This window comes from Eretmochelys imbricata, chromosome 11, assembly GCF_965152235.1.
Source record: "Eretmochelys imbricata isolate rEreImb1 chromosome 11, rEreImb1.hap1, whole genome shotgun sequence".
Lineage (NCBI taxonomy): Eukaryota > Metazoa > Chordata > Testudines > Cheloniidae > Eretmochelys > Eretmochelys imbricata.
The window spans coordinates 23,571,054-23,595,623 of NC_135582.1; the positions used below are offsets into that span (position 1 = coordinate 23,571,054).

The following is a 24,570-nucleotide window of genomic DNA, read 5'->3' on the forward strand; positions in this document are numbered from 1 at the left end:
AGATCAGGCAGCTATTTATCACTAATTCATGATCTTATTAGTATCTCAAAATGGAGATCAAAGATTGGATGGGCATGAAGAAATCTGCTCCGCAGTGTAGCCTCTGGTCAGAATTGGGGTACACACTGTTGCTTTAAAACAAAGCATCCCATTTATCTTCAGTGCCCCCCAATAAATAAATAAAAAACAAACACCAGTCATAAAACTTACTGTTTCCTCCTTTTTCCTAATGTGGAATTCTCCTCCCAGGCACATTAGTCTGAGGCCCATTGATAGATTTAAGATCCAATATCTTGTTTGCCTTAACTTCTAGAAATGGGAGTTTTATCAACTTTGGAAAGTAAGGATTCCCAAACTTTCCAGTGGGATACACAACACTTGCTTCTAGATCTGGCGGTCCTGAAATATTGTACACTGAAATGGGTGATTATTTAGATTTTTATTCATAGATTCTCATCGATTCATTTAAATATTCCAAGGCTAGAAGGAACCATTGTGATAATCTAGTCTGACCTCCTGTATAATTCATGCCATAGAATTTCCCCAAAATAATTCCTACAACACGTCTTTTAGAAAAACATCCAATCTTGATTTAAAAATTGTCAGTGATGGAGAATCCACCATGATCCTTTGGTAAACTGTTCCCATGGTTAATCACTCTCAACATTAAAAAAAATGTTTTATTTCCAGTCTGAATTTGTCTAACTTCAACTTCCAGCCATTGGATCACGTTATATCTTTCTCTGCTTGATTAAATATTTGTTCCTCATATAGATACTTATAGACTGTAATCAAGTCACCCCTTAATCTTCTCTTTTAGATTGAACTCTTTGAGCCTATCACTATAAGGTGTGTTTTCTAAACGTTTAACCATTCTTGTGGCTCTTCTCTGAACCCTCTCCAATTTAGCAACATCCTTCTTGAATTGTGAGCACCAGAACTCGACACAGTATTCCAGCCACCAGTACCAAATATGAAGGTAAAATAACCTCTACTTCTATTTGAGATGTCCCTGTGTATGCATCCCAGGATCACCTTAGATCTTTGGCCATAGCATCATACTGGGAGCTCACGTTCAGCTGATTATCCACCACAATCTTTTTCAGAATCACTGCTTCCCAGGATAAAGTCCCCCATCCTGTAAATATGGCCTACTTTCTTTGTTCCTAGATGTATACACTTATATTTATCTATATTAAAGCACATATTGTTTACTTCTGCCCATTTTACCAAGTGATCCAGACGGCTCTGAATCAGTGACCTATCCTCTTCATTATTTGCCACTTCCCAAATTTTCATTTTATCTGCAAACTTTATCAGTGATTATTTATGTTTTCTTCCAGGTCACTGATGAAAATGTTAAATAGCGTAGGGCAAAGAAGCAATCCCCGAGGAATTCTACTGCAAACACACATGCTTGATGACAATTCCCCATTTACAATTACATTTTGAGATCTATCAGTTAGCTAGTTTTTAATCCATTTAATGTGTGTCATGTTCATTTTACATTGTTCTAGTTTTTTAATCAAAATGACATGTGGTACCAAGTCAAATGCCTTACAGAAGTCTATGTATATTATGTCAACACTATTACTTTTATTACTATTACACTTACTAACTTGTAATCTTACCAAAAAAAATATTGCAAGTTAGCTTGATAGGATCTACTCTCCATAAACCCATGTTGACTTGCATCAATTACATTACCCTCCTTTAATTCTTTATTAATCGAGTCCTGTACAGAAGTGCTGGAACAATTTGTATAATGGGGATGCTGAGAACCATTGAACCAAAGTATAAACCCTGTATATGATGGAAACCATTTCAGGCCAGGAGGTACAGCAGTACCCCCAGCATGTCTAGTTCTAGCACCTATGGTCCCATATCAACTGCTCCATTATCTTGCCTGGGATTGATGTCAGGATGACAGATTTATAATTATCCAGGTCATCCTGTTTACCCTTTTTTAAAATTCTCACAACATTAGCTTTCTTCCAGTCTTCTGGAACTTCTCCAGTGCTCCAAGACTTATTGAAAAGCAACATTATGGTCCAGCAAGCTCCTCTTTTAAAACTCTTGGATGGAAGTTATCTGGACCTGCTGATTTAAAAAAAAAGTCTAACTTTAGTAGCTTCTGTTTAATATGCTAAAGAGATACTCATGGTAGGGAAAGAATGTTATCACCATATATTCAGATTGTATTATCTGTTTTTTCCCCAAATACAGAACAGAAATATTTATTGAACACCTCTGTCTTTTCTGCATTATTATTGATAATTCTACCATTTTCATCTACTAATGGACCAATACCATTGTCAGGATTCTTTTTGTATCTGACATATTTTAAAAATTCCTTCTTATTAGCTTTAACTCTGTTGGCCATAGATTTCTCCTTGTGTCTCTTTGCTTCCCTTATCAATTTTCTACAATTCCTATCTTCTGATTTATATCCATTCCTATCAACCTCTCATTTATTCAATTTGTTATATATAAACAACCTGGTTTAGAGGCAATGAGGAAGTGGCTATGCAAAATTTTTATATGTATATATATATATATATTTAAATTTTGTATGGCTGCTTCCTCATTGCCTCTAAACCAGGTTGTTATTTTAACTAGTATGGCCTTCTTCCTCAATAGTGGGATTTTGGCTTTTTTAAGGTATTCTATAAAATGTATCAATTATATTTTCCTCTGTCTCCAAAGCGTGTAAAGTAAGAACTTGTGATACTAAGGGAATTTAGTCTTATAACGAGAGGATATAAAATACAATACCTTTAAATTCCTTTACAACACCTGAAAAAGTCGCTAAATAAATTTTCAGTAAAGTATGTGCCATAAGTTTTATTGGCACTTGTTAGGGATGACCCACATATGACATTCACAGAGAATGTGGCCCCTCAAATCCATTGTGATGAATCATATTTCATCACATTGCCCTTTATATAAAGTCTATTTATATATGAGGATGAATGAATAGATAGACAATAAAAACATGAGGTGTGGTATATTATGTTTTATTGGCATGAATTTGGGAGGATCTGCATTACTCATGATGTGTAGAAGTGTGTGTATACAACCCCGAAACCAGGCAAGAAAGGGTTAAAGAGCAGCTTTGGGTTCAGGCAGCCCCACCCTGTCACACCTGTGACACATGCCAATCTTGGAGGAAGAGCTTACAAAAGGAAGAAGCTCAGTTCATAAGGCCCCAGACTGCAGAGGTAGACCCTCATCTCCCAGAAAGGAGCACTGTAGAAAACCAAGCTATGCTGGACTGACTGTGAACACCGAGCAATAATACAGACTGCTGGAGGATCCAGGTAGGACAGAGAAGCTGGAACCACTCCTTATTTCTGTTAATTTACTTTCTTCTCTTTTGGTGCCTTGAATACTGAGACTAGGGGCTGGAACCTAGGGCAGATTCTTGCTGAGAATATGAACCCCTGGAGGAGAAGGTGGACACTTTGGAGGAAGTAGGCTAGGAAGAAGCAAGAGGTCTGACCAGACAGAATGTAACCACTTGCCACAAAGGTCCCTGAGCTGGAACACATAGTAGAGGGAGGTACTGGGTTCCCCTCCAGCCTCACTGGGAGGACTAGCCAGAAGACTCCAGACACTAGAGGCCAGAAAGACTATTGGGTAAAAATCCTGGTTTACCCCAGAAGGAATGAGAACAAAGGTGACACGGGTGGAGGGCAGAGTCACAAGTCAAGAGGGGACCATAGATGGATCTGGTCAGCAGGACTACAGAGGATGAAACCCTGCAATGCCCTTCTTAGCCAGAAGGCAGCACACTGGCTAGTGATTCTCTTCATCACAAGAAGCTACAAATAAGATACGTAGCATCATCCAAAATGACTGCCAATAAAACTTGTCTCCACAGGACACCATCATATATTCTGTATGTGTCACATATTTTACAGAAAAAATATCTTAGAATCTGGTGCTACTTTTTTCACCCCTCCTCCTATATTAGTCTAACTCAGGAAAGGAAACAATTTTAACAGACACACTTTAAAATCTCTGAACATTATTTAAAATAATTTTTCTTTTTGATAATAATAATGTAGTGATTTTAAGATCCAATGTGTCAGTCAATCAGAGCTAAAACCAAGTGCTGTATGCCATCAGAAAGTGAGTTTTCTAGCTCTTGAGTCATATATAGCACCCATTTCTATCCAGGATGGCTACAACAGTTTCTATATTTGTTTGTTTGGATTTATAAAAATGCTTAAGAAAGGACAATTATCCATATGCTGTATGTACCCTAGACATAATTTAAAAACTTATCCGAAGTGAATAGTATGGGTAAATATAAACCACCAGAAGTAAGACAGTCAACTTAAAAATTCAGTTTTCCCTTTCCCCACAAGAATTCTCCATACTTATTATTTCCCCCGTTTTCAAATATTTGGGGAAAAGATGAGCTTTGCAAGCTTTGAATGTCATTAGATTCTTCTAAATTGCTCCCATCACTATGGTTCATGAGAGTTTCTGTATTTCTAGCCATGATGGTTCACTTCAATATCAATGACAGAAGCTACACAGAAAACTGCGGGCTGTTAGAGGTTGCACCTTAGACCTGTCATTGGTCCAGATATCCGTGTAACTGCTTGTCCTGTTCCTCATTCCACTGGTGGAGAGAGTGAAACAAAATTAACACAAAATGGTTATGTAGCAGGGTGCTGGTACAAAAGCATCTAATTAGCCCCTGCCCAGTCAGCTCCAATCAGGAGAAGCAGATTTGGGCTGATGGAAAAAGCCTGATGCTGGCCTGAGGATTGGCAACACCTGCTGGCCTGACAAGCCAAGGGCTATAAAGGCTTGGAGGGAGCCAGAAGCCAAGGGGGCAGCCAGGGAGAAGTCAGTCAGTGAGGGAGGGAGGGAACCGAAGGCCTTCTAGCTGAAGGCTGACTGCTTGTAAAAGAGGTTGAATAATCCTGTAAAGCTTGTAAATAGATAGACACTGGTGATGGGATAACTGTAGATAAATAAAGACATGGGTTGCACAAGCCTGAAGCCTCTTGCAGCCTTACTGGGGCAGCAAGCGGGCCCCAGGAAGAGGGATGGGTCGTGGACCCTGTTACAGTTAACAGAATACCAAAGAAAAGACTCACCTTGAAAAAGGCAGATAAATGATACAATAGCCAGTACTCCTCTTGGAGCCATCAGGAAAATATAACCCACATTTTTCAAAAGGAGGCTGGATAGCCATCTGTCTTGGATAGTTTAGACACAACAATTCTTGCATCTTGGCAGGGCGTTAGATTAGATGACCCTTGCAGTCCCTTCTAATTCTATGATTCTATGAAGGATAAGTCATACTCCTTCTGTCTTACCTAGAGTGCAAGGCACACTGCCTTCATGTGGCTAGTGAAGAATTCTGTGCTGTACAGTAAAACTTTTGAATTTTTCTTTCTCTCTGAAGAGTGCTCCAAATTCCTGTGCCAGAGGTCGCTAAGTGCACAAGTGAGCATCTCTGTTGAAGACTTGCCTTTGGAGAACTGGCTTTCATAAAGTAATATAAAAAGAAGAACTGGGCAAAAAACAAACAACCCAACACAGAAGAATGGGACCAACAATCTTCACCTAATGCTCAAATGAAATCGAACAACTTCAGTGGTCCACATAGTTATTTTAGACCAGATTAATTTCCTATTAGGGCCAGAGGAGGAAGTGCCAGAATACTAGAAAGAAGACTATTCTTGTGATATTTCTGGTTGAACAGGAAGCAGGAAATACTAGAAATCTAACAAATAAGCTTGTTCTAAGACCAATTGTTTCAAGCCCAATTTTACTGACTCAAGAGGTGAAAATATACAAAGCAGGTTTATATGTGAGCCAAACTACCAATGTTTTGAGGTTCACCCATCATTAGTTTAAAAAAGCTACTTAATTTACTGCATATACTCCCAAAATAGGGTTTCATTATTCTTACTGTTTATTTGTATAATATGTCCAACATAAGCTGTGTATAGTCAGAATTAGCTCCAGTTCTTTTGAATTGTGTAAAACTTTATACAGAACAGTTGTCCTCACAAGCCAGGAAAAGAAGCAAAGTGCAGAAAAGTATTATATGCAAATATTAAAGATTAATGATTTGTTTCATGATAGACATAAACCAGAAGCTCTCCACAGTAGTTCTTAACCCTAAATTTTATTTTAAATACAATATCTCTGTTTCACATTCCATTTCTCCCCTACTACTTTGAAGAGATTATTAAAGTCAAAAGCACACAGAAAGAGGCATTTTACACAGCGTTAGGTGTTAGTATTTTTACCAGTTATAACAAAGGCAAATACAGAATCCTGTCTTAACCAACAGAAAACAAGGTCCTGGTTCTGGGAGGTGTTGAGCATCTTCTTAGATGTGCTGATTAGAGCTGTATGGAGAAAAGTAATTCCATTTCACATAGAATTTTGATAATTTGAAATGTGTTTTCATTTCAATTTGACATGAAAACCAAATATTTTGAAAGACTTTGTGAAACAGAATAAAGCCCTGGGTCTGGGGTAATCCACCTGGTGGCTTCCCTGAAGCTATGAGCCTAGTAGCTAGGGAGCCGGTGCTCCCAGGGCCTACCAGCTCCCAGTTCCCCATTATCCTGCCTGTTGGCTTGCAGAGGAGCCAGAAGCCTGGGACCCCAGCTGCGCCAGGGGCCACAGAGCTTTGGAGTTCTGGCTCTCAGGGTTTTCAGGCTCCCTGTCAGCCCACCACAGAAGCTTCCAAGGACCCAGGAGCCTGGAAACTTGGGGTCTTAGCAAGTCGCCAGGTGGGTTGCTAAGGAGCTGGGCAGGTGAGCTGGCAGGAAAGCAGGCAGATTTCTGATGGAGACCAGACTGGGTTCCATCTATATGCTGCTGAAATCAAACTGTCTTCACAAAACATTTCAATTTCAATCAATCAGCATTCTCTGATGGGAAAACGTGCCGTCAGAGAATTTCTGACCAGCTTTAGTGCTAATATCCTTAACTTCCAGTGGGGGAGCTGGGAACACTCAGGATCAGGGTCGTACTGATTTTAACTACTTAGCTTAAATTGTATATATTTATTTATATTCTGTTACTGATTTTGGGTGTAAGATGGTCACTTATGTAGAATTTGCATAAAGGCATGTCATTTCACCTTTGACGATCAGTGACCTGGATCCTGCCATAAGAGTAACTGGAAGTGGGAGGTTGGTGGTTGCTGGTTTAAATGTGCTGCAGTGTTCCTTTCCAGGAGATTATCTGTCTAGACAGATATGCCACACCAAGGTGATTTATGCTGATGTGAAATGAGAGTGCATCAGGATTACACTGAGATGCAAACTTAGTGTTTTAAATTAGAGTGTCTTTATTGTGGGACAGTTGGAAGCGTGCACTATGGACCTGATCCAGTGCCCACTCAAACCAATGAGAGTCTTTCAGTGATTTCAATGGGTGCTGGATTGGACCTTATATGAAAGCTAAGAAAAAACATCACTTATATAGACAGGAAGCATTGTCCAGTGGTTAAAATGCTACCCTGGGACTTGGGAGACCTTGGTTCAATTCCCTGCTCCATTGCAGACTTCCTGTATGACTTTGAACACATCATTTATTCACTATGCATCAGTTCCCCATCTGTAAAGTGGGAATAATGGCACTTCCCTATCCCACAGAAGTGTTGTCAGGATAAAAACATTAAAGACGGTTGAATACTAGGGAAAAGGAGTCACATTAGTACCCTAGATATCAGTCATATGTTAATGAATCAGATTAATACTTTTGAAATGCCTTACTGCATTCCATTAATTGTCAGAGCACAAAACTGGACACTTTTTGTAGCATTTCAAATATATTAGCTATATAACGTAATGCCTCACCTTGGTTCATCATTGGGGATGGAACCCATGATCTTTGTTACCTCTAAGGATGATGGCAGTAGTAGCCTTTTAGCCTGCAAGCGGGCCAGCCACTGGCAGCATAACCGCTTACTCAGCATATTACATACGCTCCTGTTAGGATCATCACACTGAGTGTTTGAAGTCTATTTCTGCTCAAGGGATACATTCACAAAGAAACGTAGGCACCTAAAAAATCACTGGGATTCACAAAGTCTGACTTTGGCACTTGTAGGCTCCCAATACAATGAATGGGGAGAGACAGGTGCCTTAGAATGGGATTCACAAAAGTCAGTACACCTGGCGCCTTCTCATCTCTGATAACCAATGAGAGATGCCAAGCTGAGGGGTAAGTGGTAAGCCCTGCCCCTCTCTCAGAAATAGGTGCCTAAGTCCAGGCTCCCTCTGATGGATCTGCAGAGTCTGACAGTCAGTCTCTCCAGTTGAAGTGTTCCACTGTGGTGAAATAATTTAAAAAAATAATTGGAGTAGGAGGACTGGATCCTCATGCTTGCTCTCTCTCTCGCCCAATGTTTAAGCTGCTCCAATGTGGATAAATAATGAAAGAATCGTTGGGTCAGAGAGAGAGAGCAAGCATGAAAATGACTCTGCTGCCTGCAGGTTAGAGCATTCAACTGGGAGGTAAAAGATCCAGGATCCACTCCCTCTGCTCCAATTACTTTTGAAATTATTTATCCACAGTGGAGCAACTTCAACAGGAGAGATGGAGGGAGCCCCCATCAGACTATCCCATAGCCCAGTGGCTAGGGCACTCACCATAAAGGTGGCAGATCCCTGTTCAAATCCCTTCTCCCCCACAGGTGAAGAAGGGAACTGAACCAGGAGTCTACCGCATCCCAAGAGAGCACTGTAACCACTGGACTACACACAAGGAGAGATTTGGATTTTGTGTGAGCTTCTCTGTAGGGGCCCAGTCCAGTAGGTGAGGTCTGAACATACTTACTGAACACACTGACAAGTTACACGGAGAAATGTCTATCTTCCCCCAGTTCATGCATTGCTCTGGGACATAGGCATCCAGATGCCTGAGATGGGGCTGCAGTGCGTATGTTCAGAGGCAGAAACATAGGCACTTAGGGAACTCTTAATGCAAAAATTTAGGTATTAGGAGAGTTTAGGCACCAACAGGATTCGGGGGGGAGCTGAGCAGGGGCTTTCTGAATCCCAGTGGGGCCTGATTCTGGAATTTGGGCATCTACAGTGGCCCTGTAGAGCCTAAATCCTTTTTTGAATATAGCCCCAAGTCTCTATGCCAGTTTTATACCAAAGGTATTATAGAATTGGTATAAAGACATGGTCATGGTGTAAATGATCCCTAGATTTAAACTAAATTAGTGTCTAGTGCCTCTACCTGAAAATCTCCAAGAAGAAAACCATTACCACTTAAAGCAGGGCAATTGCAGAAAATGTAAAACCGTGTGGGCAATGGGGCTGAATTTCAACAAATATCAAGAAGCATCCCGCAAGGTCACAATTCTATTAGCTAAGGATGTGGAGAACAAAAACTTGGTCAGAGGTTAAACAGTATATAGAGCAATTGACCCAGAAATAGAAAAAAAAATTGCAGTAAACTTGGGGTATGTTTGTTCAAGTCAACAAAAAGTTCCTGGTAAGGCTCAAGCACATAGTTGACACATCAGTTATAACAAACAACAATAGCAGTATTTCAGACATTTCAAATGACAGCACAGGAATATTAAGCAGCAGATCCTTAGCAAAATTCCACTGAAGTCAATAGTTACATTAATTCACACCAGCTGAATATCTGACATGCTCTGTCACTTTCTCTCTCTGTATGTATGTAAATATATAAATATATGACTTAAGTATAACTTGAAGGGACCACTCTTAGGGTGAGAGGATAGTTTAATTCCATTGTCATCCACGTCTTGTCCTTTCTGCTGATAATGTCAACAATTAGTGTCAATTATGATGGTAGTCTTTATGATGTTAACACTTGTCCACTAGGAAGTGAACTAAGACACATTTCACTTATTTCATATAGGCCAAATAAATAGTAATGACTTTTGGTCAGTGCAGAATTCAGACCAGTGACCTAGAGTTGAAAGTCTCTGTATCTCATTAATAATTCTCTGAACTATCCAATCTCTTACATCTATATATTTTACATCCATATAAATGCATTACATGGAACACATATCATAAATAAATGGCTTTATACTCTCAAGCAATATCAAAGAGCGCTGAAATATTTTTAATATAACAATTTGATTTTATAACATACCAGCATCTTTTTGTTTTACTATGTAATTTACCAACCCCATAACTTCTAGAATTGTCTGGCTTCTGCCACCTGAAGAATTAGATCATTCAAAAAGGTACCTGGGACATCAGTGAAGGTCTCTCCAAGGACAGACACATGAAAAGGTAGGTCCATCTCCTTAAGTTTCAGTAATACTTTAAAGAAACTCTCAGGGTCTTTGTCATGTTCCCTTGAAATAAACAAACAGAATTTACCTTGAATTAGGTTATGTTTATTTGTAGAAAACTTTTTACCTTATCAGAGTAAGGTTTATCTTAACCTCTGTTTTTGGTATTGGGGACCTCAGGCTCAGTCCCCTAAGCATGACTTCCTCCTCTGCTCATTCACCCTGCATGATGGCTTAAGCCATATGGACTTTTATTTTCCTCAGCCCAGGATTCAAGACCACAAATCAGCCTTGTTAGAGTCTTAAGCCTGTTCCCTAGCCCATCTTTCTGAGACCTTGTGTTCACTCTTTAAATTAACAACTTAGATAGCATATAGATTTAAATATTTATTTCACCCAGCTATAAGCATATCTCTGCCACACCAACAGACAACACTGAAATCATACTAATTTTTTAGTCAGGGAGCATGTGTATTCCATGTGCAAGTTAACCATAGAAAGGTAAGGGAGGGGTATTTGATTCGTAAAAATTTAAAGAATCATAATTTCAATGGCGTCACCCTCTGCAGTGTGGTGGGGAATTGCTTCCCCCCGCCTCCCTCCAGGTCCTCTGGTTGGTGGAAATTTTGATAATACAGTATCATAAAAAATGGGACAAATTGGGTATCATTCAAAAGCCCTTTCTCCCACAAACACAATGGTACCAAACAAGGTAAACCTAGAACAATTATGTAGCTATGTATTTGAGAAAAATGTTTTAAATTAGCTTTTTAAAATTATACTTTAAATACAGGCATGTCAAACATGCAGCCCTCACAAAGTAAAATTGTGTCCGTTGATTAACAGAACATGCTCAGAACATGATACCTGATTAATTTTTTTAATGTTACAGATTACTATATATATAAGGAGTGCTTTGACTTGATTTGCCAGTATCATTAGGAAAGAAGTGGTTCAGTGGTATTGATTATCAACTTTGTTTATAATGCCAAAAGAGTTCTAATGAGGTACTGCTTAAGATGTCAGCATCCAGTCTGAAATTAATGGAATACCTTTGTAAACAGTACGCACATAGTTACATAACATACATACATTACATAACATAATTAATTACAATCACGGTGATGGGTTGTACTAGGCCCAGAGGCTCCCTGCTGGAAGTCACAGGGTCCTACCACACCCCATCCCAGAGAGGAGAAGAAGGAAAGTCCTCCAGTGGCCTAGCATGGTTGTGGGGAAGCAGCCAATAAGGGAGGCTGCAGGGAGCACTGAGCCAATCAGAGCCCCACAGACTCACATAAAAGGAATTGTAGGGCTAGAGTCAGTCAGTTGCTGCCTGGAACTGTGTTCCTGGCTGGCTGAAGGAGCAGAAGGACCATGGGCAGATCAGTTGCTGGCAGGGCTTGGGGATGCAAGAAGGGGCTCCTGGCTGGCTGCTGCGACTGAGTAAGGACTGAGCCAAGGAAGAGCTGCAGGAAGATAGTGTCCTGAGGGTACAGCCCCATACCTGGGCTGGGACTATTTAAAGACTGAACCCAGGGAGGGCTACAGAGATACCAACAGAGGGGTACTGGGATAGGCCCCTGGTGGTCTGTATATACCGGAAGAGGTCTGGTTTGCTTCACATACAGATTGTGTGAGAGACTCGGCTGACTTGGTGCTTGAGAACCACCAACAGAGGTCACCACAAACCAAGAGTGCAGGCACACGCACTCAACCAGGGCATGCTCGTGAGAGGTGGGTGCTACCCCATTACCCAATCCCAAAGAAATGTATTACAAAATCCTTGTTTTTACTTTGATCTTGATCATTTTTAGACATTAGCGGGGAGCAAAGAATACCAGCTAATATCTGAATCTTGGAGAATACCACCGTAGGGGACCTGGTTAAACATGTGGCTCCGTGACAGCTTGTGTGCTACATGAACTGCACCCATACACTGAATTTGGCAAGGTTGCAGAGGAAGTACATCGAGCACCAGGAAAAGTCGAAGATGCCAGGACAAGTGTTAGCTGTGGGAGAGTCTTTGCTCTCTTTATTTCATTTGTCCGGAGTGCTAATTGGAATTTGCATTTGACAGGACTGGAAGACTTTGTGAAATATTTTTTTGCTTTAGATCTAACCAACTATTCTGCAATGATTGCCTGGTAAATTGCTGAAATAAGAGGTGTAGTGAAGTCTGCCCCAGACACATGGGAAGAATTTAAAGAAGGAAATTGGAGTGTTTAAAGGTCGCTAATTCCCTGCTGGGCATTTGGTTCAGATAAAGCTCTAGAGCATGAAAACGCAGCAAAGAAAGTTATTTGGGGGTTGGTGGGCATAACACAGAACCCCAGTTTTTCCTGACAACCCCAGAACTCCATTGAATTTTGAACGAAATATTATGCACAGCTGGAATGACTTTCCCAGAAGTAATCAAGCACTATTAGGTTCTGCTAAGTGCCAAGAAGAGGACAGGATGAGCTTACTTGGATTGACAGCACATCTGAGTACGACAGACCAGCGCTTATTAATCATGACAAAACAGGTCCAAGTGATGAGAAGTGAATGGATACTTTGGGTCATGACTTGTCTGAAGTCTTCAAAACCCAAAGCATTATCCAGAGGTTTGTCAATCTAAGGTCTCCAATCAAGAAAAAACTAAAGCTGTAAATGACTTAAAAGAAAATCAAAGTGAACATAGCAGGGATTTTTTCAGAGCTAACCACAGACAGGTAATCCCCATGATGTTGATCTACATGAGACTTTAGGAAAGTATAAATTCTTCATAGTACAACAAGCTGTGTTTGAATGCAATGGAACAAGGCATACATGCCAAACGAAAAGCAAACTAAAGTACACTAATACATATCTAGCCTGGTCTTCCTAAACCAACACCCCGTGACAATGTGACTGGTATCTTATGCCAGCAGAGTCCTTTCAATATAGCAATCATAAATGGCTGAGGTATAAGTTCTCAACAAACCAGAAACTGTTAATGCCTGCTGAGATTTGGCTGATTAATTTAATTATGAAGCTACAGAGAATATACTGGATCAATGACATAATCCACCTCATATTTGACACATATGTAGAGGAATCAATTAAAATACTACTAGAAAGAAGAGAGACTATCTTATTTCACCTGTCCAATACAAAATCATTGACTCCACAAACATCTTCAATGTCACATTAAAGAAGCTGTCTCATACTCAAATGAAGGATTAGTTAATTGCATACTTTGCAGAAAAAACACTCTAGCATGCAAGGAATTGTTGAAAGAATTTCTTTGTTGCATTGTGTAACAAAGCGGATGCCTTGCACTGTTCAGTGGAGTTTCTTCATAGTTCCCATGAGGAGGCTGACACTAAAATTATCCTGCATGCTGTCAATGCCACAAAGAGAGGTGCTACTAAACTCTGGATTTTTGCACAAGACACAGATGTTTTAGTGCTCTCTGTGAGATGCTACCCAAGACTTCTGCAAGATTCTGTTTTTGTGCTTGCTGCTGGGGAACGGAATTGCTGTATATCCCTCAGAGATGTTTTCCTATCACTCAGACCATTAAAACCACGGTACTGCCAGGTTCTCAGACACTTTCAGGATGTGACACTACTGGAAGGCTGGTTGGAAAGACCAAATTACTTTACTGGAAGATTTTTCATTTAGCCTCCAAAGATTCTCCTTGCTCTGAAGATGCTTGGAATGGCTGAGACAGTCACTGATGAAGTCATAAATGCACCTGATATGTTCATACGCCAAGTTTACCATTTGAAGACCATTATTATGCAGTTGCAAAGTTACGTTGGTGGATGTTTTCCAAGAAACAGACAAAGAAAGAAAAATTCCTTCTGACAAGGTATGCATTTCTATCTGCGATCAAGAAGGCAAATGATCAAACAATGAAATGGACCCAGGATGATCCAGTGCATCCAAAACTACCCTGCCCTGTCAGGCCTGGATGGGTGTTGGAGGATGGACGGATCACACTAGTTATGTGTGAAATACCATACATTCCCGAACCAATCCTTCAGCTAACTAAATGCTTACATGCAAAGAGAAGATGCTCACCGGCCTGGAAATGTTTGGCCAGCAGACTGCCTTGCATGGAGCTGTGCGAGTGTAGCACAAGAATCAGTGTGACAACGTATCTAGCAGCAGTGCCCTAGACAGAGACAACTCTGATAATGACTTTGGTGAATAACCTTGACATATAGGACATTTAACTTCCCTAGGATTACCAAAGAGGGTTGTTTTTTTAATGTAAACAATGAATCTGTGTTTGAAGTATAATTTAAAAAATGTTGATTTTTAAACATTTCTCTCAAATATATATCTATATAGTTGTTCTAGATTTGTCATGTTTGGTACCATTATGTTTGAGGGAGAAAGGGCTTTTGAATGATACCCAATTTGACCCATTTCTGATAACACTGTATTATCAAACTTTCCACCGGCTGGAGCACCTGGAGATGGGAGCCGGTGAGTCCCCGCTGCCACACCACAGAAGGTGACACCATTGAAATTATTATTCTGTAGATTTTTATGAATAAAATGACAACACCCTTACTTTTCTATCACTAACTTGCCCATGGAATGAGATTTTACTCCATTGTGCTCCTAGGATATTTACATTGTCCCCAGCAATAGGCAAACAAATGTTTTTGCAGAAGCAATATGTTAGTCAAATGCATTTGCTAAAAAATTCCCAAATGGAATTTTATGACTAGATATTTGGATACAGAAGAAAGAACACATCTGATGTGGGGGTCTTTTTGCACCATCAGGGCTTTAAGTAACTAATTGGGGGGGGGGGGTTAAAGTTACTTTAGTAATGGATAAGAAATAATCTGTAAACATTTATAATTTCATCTGAAGATAACTAAAGATTTAGAATGTTTTTTTTTTCTGCAGTCAAGGTCTTAAAAACACTGGATTGGTTATTTTAAAAGAAGGACTAGCATCTAGCTTTCATCTTCTTTATTATGACAGAATGAGATGTTAAAAAGACACCATAAATGAATAAAAATTTCCATAATTTGGTAAATTACATAAAAAATGGAAGATGTTATTTTCTCTATTCTAAGGTGTGATTATAATATTTCTTGCATTTAATTACTCTGCTTTAAAGTAGTATACTTTGGACAGATGTGGACCAGATGTCTTTAAAATATTTTGTTTTTAATTTATTATTTAGAAACTTGAACTGTTTTCCTTCTTGTGTTACAGGAAAATCGACAGTTCAGAAGTAGTGGTGTATTTCCTCCACAGACTAATTACGTAAAATGAATCTGTAGGTTTATCATATAGATGCTGTATATGAAACATTAATAATTATATCATTCAGGAAATCTCAAGCTAAATGAGATCTGCAGCTCTACATGTATTAATTTCTAATTCAGTCAATATTTTTGGTTTACTGATTTAAAACAAATGTATCTTCTAATTAACGTTTAAAAAGGTACTTTTCTAGGCTTAAAATCTTCAGAAATTTTGAGGTCTAGAAAATTAGATTAACCTGCCCACCCCAATAATTACTTTAAGAAGTTGTATATCCCCCAGCTTTGTTTTGTTCCCAACAATAAAGTGGAATGCAACAGCATAAGCCATGTAATTTGTTTCACATCTGTGGACCAGGAGTTTTCATGATGATGGTTCCAATAAACTAAAGTGGATGAGAATACTGACTCAGAGAAAATTCAACAACTTTTAAATTACAAAGACCCAGGACTGAAATACCAACAAGCTGCTTGTATCCATGTGAATAAAATAATTATCCATTTCTGGAAGGATAGCTGATGTGTAAAATGTACTTCTAATGCTCTAATTCTCTTCAAAATGTCCAGCTGAAATGAATGGAACCATTAATTTCTTTCAAAAAGAAAAGGAGTACTTGTGGCACCTTAGAGACTAACAAATTTATCTGAACATAAGCTGTAGCTCACAAAAGCTTATGCTCAAATAAATTTGTTAGTCTCTAAGGTGCCACAAGTACTCCTTTTCTTTTTTGCGAATACAGACTAACAGGGCTGCTACTCTGAAACCTGTCATTAATTTCTAAGTGGCCATATATTTTAAGAAGAGCTGGAAAATAGCAACACAAAGTGAGGAGCCAGACTTGTCAGGTGTAAAAGTGGTAGTGATAAAGCTTGTAAGGAAGATAATCTGTGTTAGGATAATTCTTAAGAGTCATGAATATTCACTGATGGCCTCAATCTTCCACTGAGGCAGGCAGTTACAGGTGTTTAGTACCTGATACTACCGTTGGCAGAATACCTGATCTACATAATGTGTGCCTAAGACTGAGAGATGCTGAGCAAGTGCAAGTAAGTTGAAGTCAATGGGACCTCTTAGATTGAGGCTCCGAATATGTAGCCAAGTGGCATGTGTCCACACCTACTTCAGAGCCAGATCTAGTCTAAAGCAAAGGCCTCTCCCCACCTGCACAGAAATAGGTGAGCCAGCTGCCTCCTGCACCATCTCCCATTCTCAGGGATGGGGATATTCCCCCTCTCTGTGGTATCCAGCAGCCACACATGGGGAGAATCAAGCAAGAGGGATGGGGCCATGATGCATGCCCTCCAAACCCTACACAGACCTACAGCAAAGACTATGTAATCCCAAGATGTGCAGAGCCCCTCCATAATTGCGTATGTCCCTTTCCTTTGGAGGAGGGCAGGGGTCCCAGAGGCAATCACTTGTGAGGGACGGTGTTGGAGTCACACTGTGTAGGAGCTGGCAGGTTAGCTGGCAGCTGTAGCTGCCCTACAACTTGTGGGGAGGCACATGGCCATTTCACATATGGCCATATACGCGTAATGAATCCTAGGCATCTACACAGATTTTGAGATTGATGGCAATTGGAGAGATTGAGGAGAATTGGGTGAGGGAGGGGAGACAAATTCTGCACTCACCAAAATAGAAGAAATGCTATGAGGGGAATTTTTTGATTTTTCCTGCCCACAGAAATCCTTCCTATGGGTTTTCCCATGTGAGCATGTGATCCCCCTTCCACATTTTCCCTGTAAAATATTTAGCTCTTCTCTATTTTCCTGATATAAAAATAGTAATAATGTATGTGGATTTTAAAGATGAATTTCATGTATCTTTTAGTTTTCTAATTTGGTGGTTTATGTTGTTTCAGTATTCGGGGTCCTGTGACTTTTATAGGCACAACACCATTATCATTTTATTTTTAGTAATTTAGTTAAGGCTTGTAAAATGCTTTAGGCATGGGAATCTATACATTAAAATGTATTCTTATACATTATGGTAAGTAATAATGGTACAGCTATCCCACCAAAGAGGAAAGCAATGTGTTTCTCAGCTGACATGGGAAAATCATATACAATCCAGTCTCCCTTACTCAGCAACAACTGTTAAACACACCAGATTGTCATAGCAGTGACTGTGGAAAAAGATGAACACAATATGGAATGTCTGTTCTGTAAAGATCTGCTCAAAATGACATGCATTTTTGGCTGCATCTGTTGCATTTTTGAGTTTTGTTAAGCATTATCAATTATATATATATTCCATTTTCTTAAGGGCAGTTGCAAAATTGTAAAAAGCTTGATGTTACTATGCAAACTTTTTTCACTACATGTTTGGGAAAACTTAAGCTAATAAGAATGTCTCTGGTCCATTTTCCTTGATTCTTACATATTTGAAATGATCTTGTATTCATTTTTGCTTGACTGAATGCTTGTAATTATTCAGTTGGTAAAAAGGAAACAGAAACTGGACATGAATATATTCTAAATTTGGATATGAGAGCATGAAAGGTGCTGGAATGACAGTCTTTTGGCTACACAACAGCTACAGCATGGACAAAGGTAACACATACTTCTCAACTCTGCCCTGGTAATATGGTTTAACCCTGAGCAGGAGGCAGTGCCTTTAGAACTGTTGAACCTCCATATCCATGTGTGTACTTAACAGAGTGCTTGTTAGTGTTACATCATAAACCTCTCTAGAAATGGCTAAAGAGAAGTATGGTCTAGCAATCTGACCACAGGACTGGGAGCCTGGAATTCCTGAGCTCTTACGCTGATTTCCTCTGTGAACTTGGACAAGAAATTTAGGACTAGATTCTGATTTCAGCCAATGGGAAATTTACCTTTGTGACCAGGATTCAGCCTCCAATTTCTCCACCTTAGTTTTTCCATTTGTAAAATGGTGATAGTACTGTTTATTTCTCCACCACACAAGAGTGCTATCTGGGCTGATTAATCAATGGCTCAGATCCTCCTGGCTAGCCAAATTGTGTTTGGCACAGGACCCAATGGGGGAAGAGGGGACAAAAGTGGCTTCACATCATCATTATGCTCCTTTGATCTGGGGGCCAGCCAAAACTTCTCTTTGTACTGGCTGATAATGGTCCTCACAAGACTATTCTGTTATCCAGGGATTGACTGAGTTTAGCAGTACTCCCATCCCCTAGGTTGGGAGTGGCAGGAAGTTTAGGTGTAGAGCCAGCAAAGTTTGGAATTATGCCACCTGGGAATCCCCTATGGCAGAGTACTCATCCAAAAATCATTGATTATTTGGTTTGCTGGCAGTTCCAAAAAAATCAAAAAAATCTTTTGGCTCTGGCTGAACCAAAATAAATCAGTCAGAATTTTTGGTAAATTGAAAAAGTCAGAAAAATTTTGTTTCTGGTCAAATGAAACATTTCATTTGTTTGAAATAAAATGTTTGGTTTGGGGGCATTTTTAATCTTTTTAAGAAAAGCAATGGAAATGAAGAACTATATTCACAAACTCAAGGAGAAGGAGGTGAGTATCCCCTCTCCCAGAGGAGTGCTCTAACCACCAGGCTCTAGACTCATTCTCACTCTCTCTGGCCCAATGACTATTCAAGTATTTAATACAAAGTGGAATAGCTTCAACAAGAGAGAGATTGAAAAAGGCCCATCCAAGCATACACTATAGCCTGGTGGTGAGGGTACTCACCTGAGAGGAGGGATACCTGGGTTCAAGGCTCTGCTCCAAGGCCAGGGACTCCCACATCCCAGGTGAATGCCCTACCACTCGACTATTGGGTATAAGGCGGGGGGGGCCACCACCACCATTTCATCCTCTTCTGTTTGGTGAATGGCACCTAAATCCCCTTGTGAATCCAGCCTGAAAAATGAAAACATTTCTGAATTTTTTTCTTTGTTTCGACTGAGACAATATGCCATAATTGACGCAAATTCTTGAAATGTTTCGGTCACCCTGAATCTGCAAAAGAGGTAAAATGGAGGAGCAGATCTGGCCCTTGTAAATCATCTGATTGTGCAGATACATATATTGTATTTGGGTTTAGTTTCAATAAGAGATCCATGTTACTTAAGAGACTAAGGTATAGTCAGAAACATACTTAGATATACCTGACATTGATCGTATCTTGCTGACAGTCTCAGTTATTTGTATGAGAAGGATACATTATTAAAAACAGTAAGGGATGTAAAACAGATAGAACTTGCTCAGAAAAGCAAGATACATGTTTCTCTTTTTAAAAAGTATCTATGTTTAATAACAATAGTTATATGAATTAAAATCATGCAATAAAATGAACCTGGTAATCTGGCAGGGGAAAAATCTCTCAAATTTCACTATGTATCATAGGGCATGTACCTGTTGTTATACAACGTCACTTAATACAGGCCCTGTCATAACAATCTCTCAAGGTACTGTGCATTTTGAAAGGGGAATGAGCTAAGCTAAAAGCAATACTAAAAGGGTCAATCTTAATCTTCTGAAAATATTTAACAAGGGTGATTTCCCATGTTTCAGTGGTAGAGAATTCAAAATAGTGGGGGCACATCATAATACTTTACACTTACATAATGCCTTAAACCCAGGAAACTCAAAGCACTTTCCAAACAATAATGAGCAAAAGATCAAAAACTGTCCGGCAAGGTAAGGAAGCATTCTCATATCACCAAGAGATTTAGTTACTTGCCCAAAGTCACATAAGAAGGCTGTGGCAAAGCCACCAACAGAACCCAGCTCTCTTACCTCCCAGGACAATCTTTTGGCAACAATATTATATGGATTCCATATCATACAATTACTTGGCTGTCAGTGGAAGAAAGGTGAGAGATAGTGGTACTGATACTGAAACACCAGTGACATCTTTAGAAATAAGGACCCAATTTTTTTAAATTCAGTGTATTAGAAAACTGGGAGCTAACACAGAGGTTTCTAGCTACCTTTTAGTCACCAGAAAACAGCTGATACACTGAATTTTGGTCCATGGAGGTATCATTCATTATTTACAAAGCTGTGAGCAGCATTTGGAGATAAATAAAAGGCAGGTCACTGTCCCAAGGAATTTACATTCTATGTCAGACATAACAAAGAGACAACTGGAATCAGAGCAGAGGGTGGTGTGAGAAGCATAACCCAGCAGGGCAGAGAGGTTGGAAAGACAGATGTGAGGCTGATCAGAAGGGGACAGTTCAGTGGTAGAGAGGCAGATTTGGAAGTCACCAGCACAGTGGTGGTAATTAAAGTGGAGGTTGCCAGGAACACAGACTTCTGAGGGACACTGTTGCAGTTGGGTGAAGAAGAAATCACCAAATAAGACACTGAAAAAAGCAGCCAGGAAAGTAGGAGAACCTGTTGAACAAAGTATCGTTAGAACCAAGGGAGTAAAAACAAGAAGGCAATGTTGAGGACGATTGACAGTGCTGATGCAGCAGACTGATGGAGAAGGATGCTTGACTAGAGATAGGTCACCTGTGACCTTAGTGAGAGCAGTCATAGTTGACTGGAAGAGGCAGAAGCCCCATTGCAGAGGATCCATTTATTGGTAGGAAAGTCAAATAGTGAGAATAGACAGCAAGCACAATGAGGTTGGCAGCAAATGGGAGAAGTAAGAGGGCGTGAAGGTGGGTTTATTCATGATAGGTGAAACAGCATCATTTCTGAAAGCAAAGGGGACCAAACCAAAAGAAAGGAAGAGATTGAGGAAAAATAAGGGTGTGAGCGGGACGGAGAGAGATCAGGAGCCTGAAAGAGATGAGTACAGTAGTCAGATTGGCAATGGAAAGTAGATGGAACATTTAAGATTCAGTGAGTAAGGGTGGGAGTGGAGGATGAAGGAAGGGAAAAGAGAACTGTTACATTGTATCCACATTTTCTTGGCAAGATCACAGGCTGAGAGTGGGATAAGAGGAAGTGTTGGAGAAGATCTGAGAAGGGTATTAAAGGTAGAGAAAAGGTGACAGAAATTACAGGATAGGAGTCAATTAAGGAGAAAAAATAAAGCCGTTTGGCAAGGAAGAGTTGAATGAAGAAAGAATAAAATCACAGGGGAGAAAGTTAGCCTGGTGCTTGGATTTCCCCCCAAGACAATGTAGACTTTTCTCCAAAGGCACTGAGCAATGAGGGAAGAGAAACCGAGAAAAGAAGTTGAGAGGGATAAGTGAGGGTTGTGGCTTAGTGGAAAAGACAGTGTGGTGAGAGAGGAGAACAAAAGAATCAATGTAGAGTTGACGGTAGAAACTATAGAATCAGTGGAAATACAGGGCATTAGTGACGGAAGAAGAGGCTCAAAACCACAGAGAAGTAAAATATGTTGATAAGAAACTAAAGAGAAGTGGGTACTAAATCAGTAGCAAGGCAGTCAGCAAAAGAACGTAGCAATTGTTGAGTCTGCTGATGACAGAGGGATGGAAAGGGTTTGTAATGATATTCTTCAGATGGGTGATAAACAATAACTCAAAGTTAAGAATAAGCTTGTGGTTCTTTACTGATTTGACTAATACAGTAAAAATGTATATAAAACATACTTGGGCAGAGTGAGCTGAGTCCTGAAATGCACTGTACCAAAGGCCTGTAACAGGACTCATTTGATACCAGCTTCCTGGTGCCTTTATATCTGGCTAGCCCATTCTCAAGAAGCTAGAAGTAGCATGTTCAGCTCACTGAATGGAAATGTCTTCAAATGCAGAATACACTGAACTAGTACGAAGGACTCACTTGAGGCCAACACCTTAGTCCTGGCATATATCTATAAGTACCACTGAGTGTAATTTTAAAATTCATTATTCATTATTCAACATTTTACATGCAACATCATATCTCATCCTACTGCCTGAATAAAGATTTATAATAGTCTATATTAAAGAGTGGCAGCATGATTTAGAAAAATTAGCATGACTTTGGGAGTCTGGAACTGCACTGTCACTGACTTGCCATGTGACATCTCTGCCTGAGTTTCCCCATCTGTAAAATGGGATCAGTAACACAGCTTCACAGGGATGTTTTGAAGCCCAGAGTCAGTTAACAATTGTACCTCAAGTGATAATAATATTTGTCTTAAATTAAAAGGAATCATTTCACAAAAATATTAACTACAATCTGAAACACATTCTAGTAATAATTACTTTCACAGTTCACAGAATGGCGGGGGGGGGCTTTCTTAAATTAAATTAATTAAATATACCTTATTATCTAGATTAAGATCAAGCAGCACAGGAGCCAGCAAACAGAGCTGTAAACAGGGGAGTTTTGAGTGGGAGTTTGTAAGGGGAGTTTGTATTGTGGTGCTTGTTTGGGGTTTGTTTTTGCTGTGGGTGGTGGTGTTTTGGTGTAGTTTGTGTTTCCCAGATTAACAGGATTTAGGTGGGAAGGCTATGACAGATACAGAGGCAGCAGTGGGAGTGACTCATGTCGTGGAAGACACAATGAAAATGACTGGATGTGGAAGCTGCGGTATGTACATGATCCTGGAGGGGGTACCTGGTAAGAGTTTTGTCTGCATGAAATGCCGTCTGATAGAGCTGATGGAGGAAAAGATCTGAGGTTTGGAGATGCAGGTGGAAAGTCTGGTTGAGTTTAGGAAGGGGTTTGAGCAGATTATGGAGCCAAGACATGAGGTATCTCAAGGGAAAAGCTCAGATTTGCAGATGGAAGCAGGACTGAGGAATTGTGAGGGAAGACTGGGTGAGGAAAGTGGTCAGTGGAAGCATGTGACTAAAAGAACCAGGCAGAAGAAAAGACGGGCTAGTGAAGGAGAAATAGAGCTCAAGAACAGGTTTGCAGAGTTGGAAAATGAAGAAGGGGCTCAGCAGGTAGTCACTGAGGTGGAAGGACAAGGAAGAAGAGAAGACCGGCTAGTCCTACAGGAAAAGGGGAAGAGACAATGGAGACTACACCAAATATGAGCCCCAGGAGGATACAGGATGGGTTGCCGAGACTCATCAAGCCCTCGGATCGCTACCCCTTCCGGCTTCTCCACGTGGGCACCAATGATACCGCCAAGAATGACCTTGAGCGGATCACTGCAGACTACGTGGCTCTGGGAAGAAGGATAAAGGAGTTTGAGGCGCAAGTGGTCTTCTCGTCCATCCTCCCCGTGGAAGGAAAAGGCCTGGGTAGAGACCTTCGAATCATGGAAGTCAACGAATGGCTACGCAGGTGGTGTTGGAGAGAAGGCTTTGGATTCTTTGACCATGGGATGGTGTTCCAAGAAGGAGGAGTGCTAGGCAGAGAAGGGCTCCACCTAACGAAGAGAGGGAAGAGCATCTTCGCAAGCAGGCTGGCTAACCTAATGAGGAGGGCTTTAAACTAGGTTCACCGGGGGAAGGAGACCAAAGCCCTGAGGTAAGTGGGGAAGTGGGATACCAGGAGGAAGCACGAGCAGGAGCGCGCGAGAGGGGAGGGCTCCTGCCTCATACTGAGAAAGAGGGGTGATCAGCGGGTTATCTCAAGTGCCTATACACAAATGCACTAAGCCTGGGAAACAAGCAGGGAGAACTGGAAGTTCTGGCACAGTCAAGGAATTATGATGTGATTGGAATAACAGAGACTTGGTGGGATAACTCACATGACTGGAGTACTGTCATGCATGGATATAAGCTGTTCAGGAAGGACAGGCAGGGCAGAAAAGGTGGGGGAGTTGCACTGTATGTAAGGGAGCAGTATGACTGCTCAGAGCTCAAGTATGAAACTGCAGAAAAACCTGAGAGTCTCTGGATTAAGTTTAGAAGTGTGAGCAACAAGGCTGATGTCGTGATGGGAGTCTGCTATAGACCACCGGACCAGGGGGATGAGGTGGACGAGGCTTTCTTCCAGCAACTCACAGAAGTTACTAGATCGCACGCCCTGGTTCTCATGGGAGACTTCAATCACCCTGATATCTGCTGGGAGAGCAATACAGCGGTGCACAGACAATCCAGGAAGTTTTTGGAAAATGTAGGGGACAATTTCCTGGTGCAAGTGCTGGAGGAACAAACTAGGGGCAGAACTCTTCTTGACCTGCTGCTCACAAACCGGGAAGAATTAGTAGGAGAAGCTAAAGTGGATGGGAACCTGGGAGGC

At 40.5% G+C, this 24,570-nt stretch overlaps 1 protein-coding gene across 3 annotated transcripts in view; it reads right to left on the reverse strand.

Moving 5' to 3' along the window:
* Positions 1-24,570, reverse strand: part of QTMAN (queuosine-tRNA mannosyltransferase) — a 279,507-nt gene that overhangs the window by 17,144 nt on the left and 237,793 nt on the right. For 2 of the 3 annotated variants that reach the window (XM_077829442.1, XM_077829444.1), the window contains exons 6-7: positions 10,230-10,339; positions 6,282-6,383 (exon numbers count right to left, since the gene is read on the reverse strand). In XM_077829442.1, coding sequence (XP_077685568.1) covers positions 6,282-6,383; positions 10,230-10,339 — 212 coding nt within the window. The remainder of the gene's footprint in view (positions 1-6,281; positions 6,384-10,229; positions 10,340-24,570) is intronic. The other variant, XM_077829445.1, reaches the window with a different exon arrangement.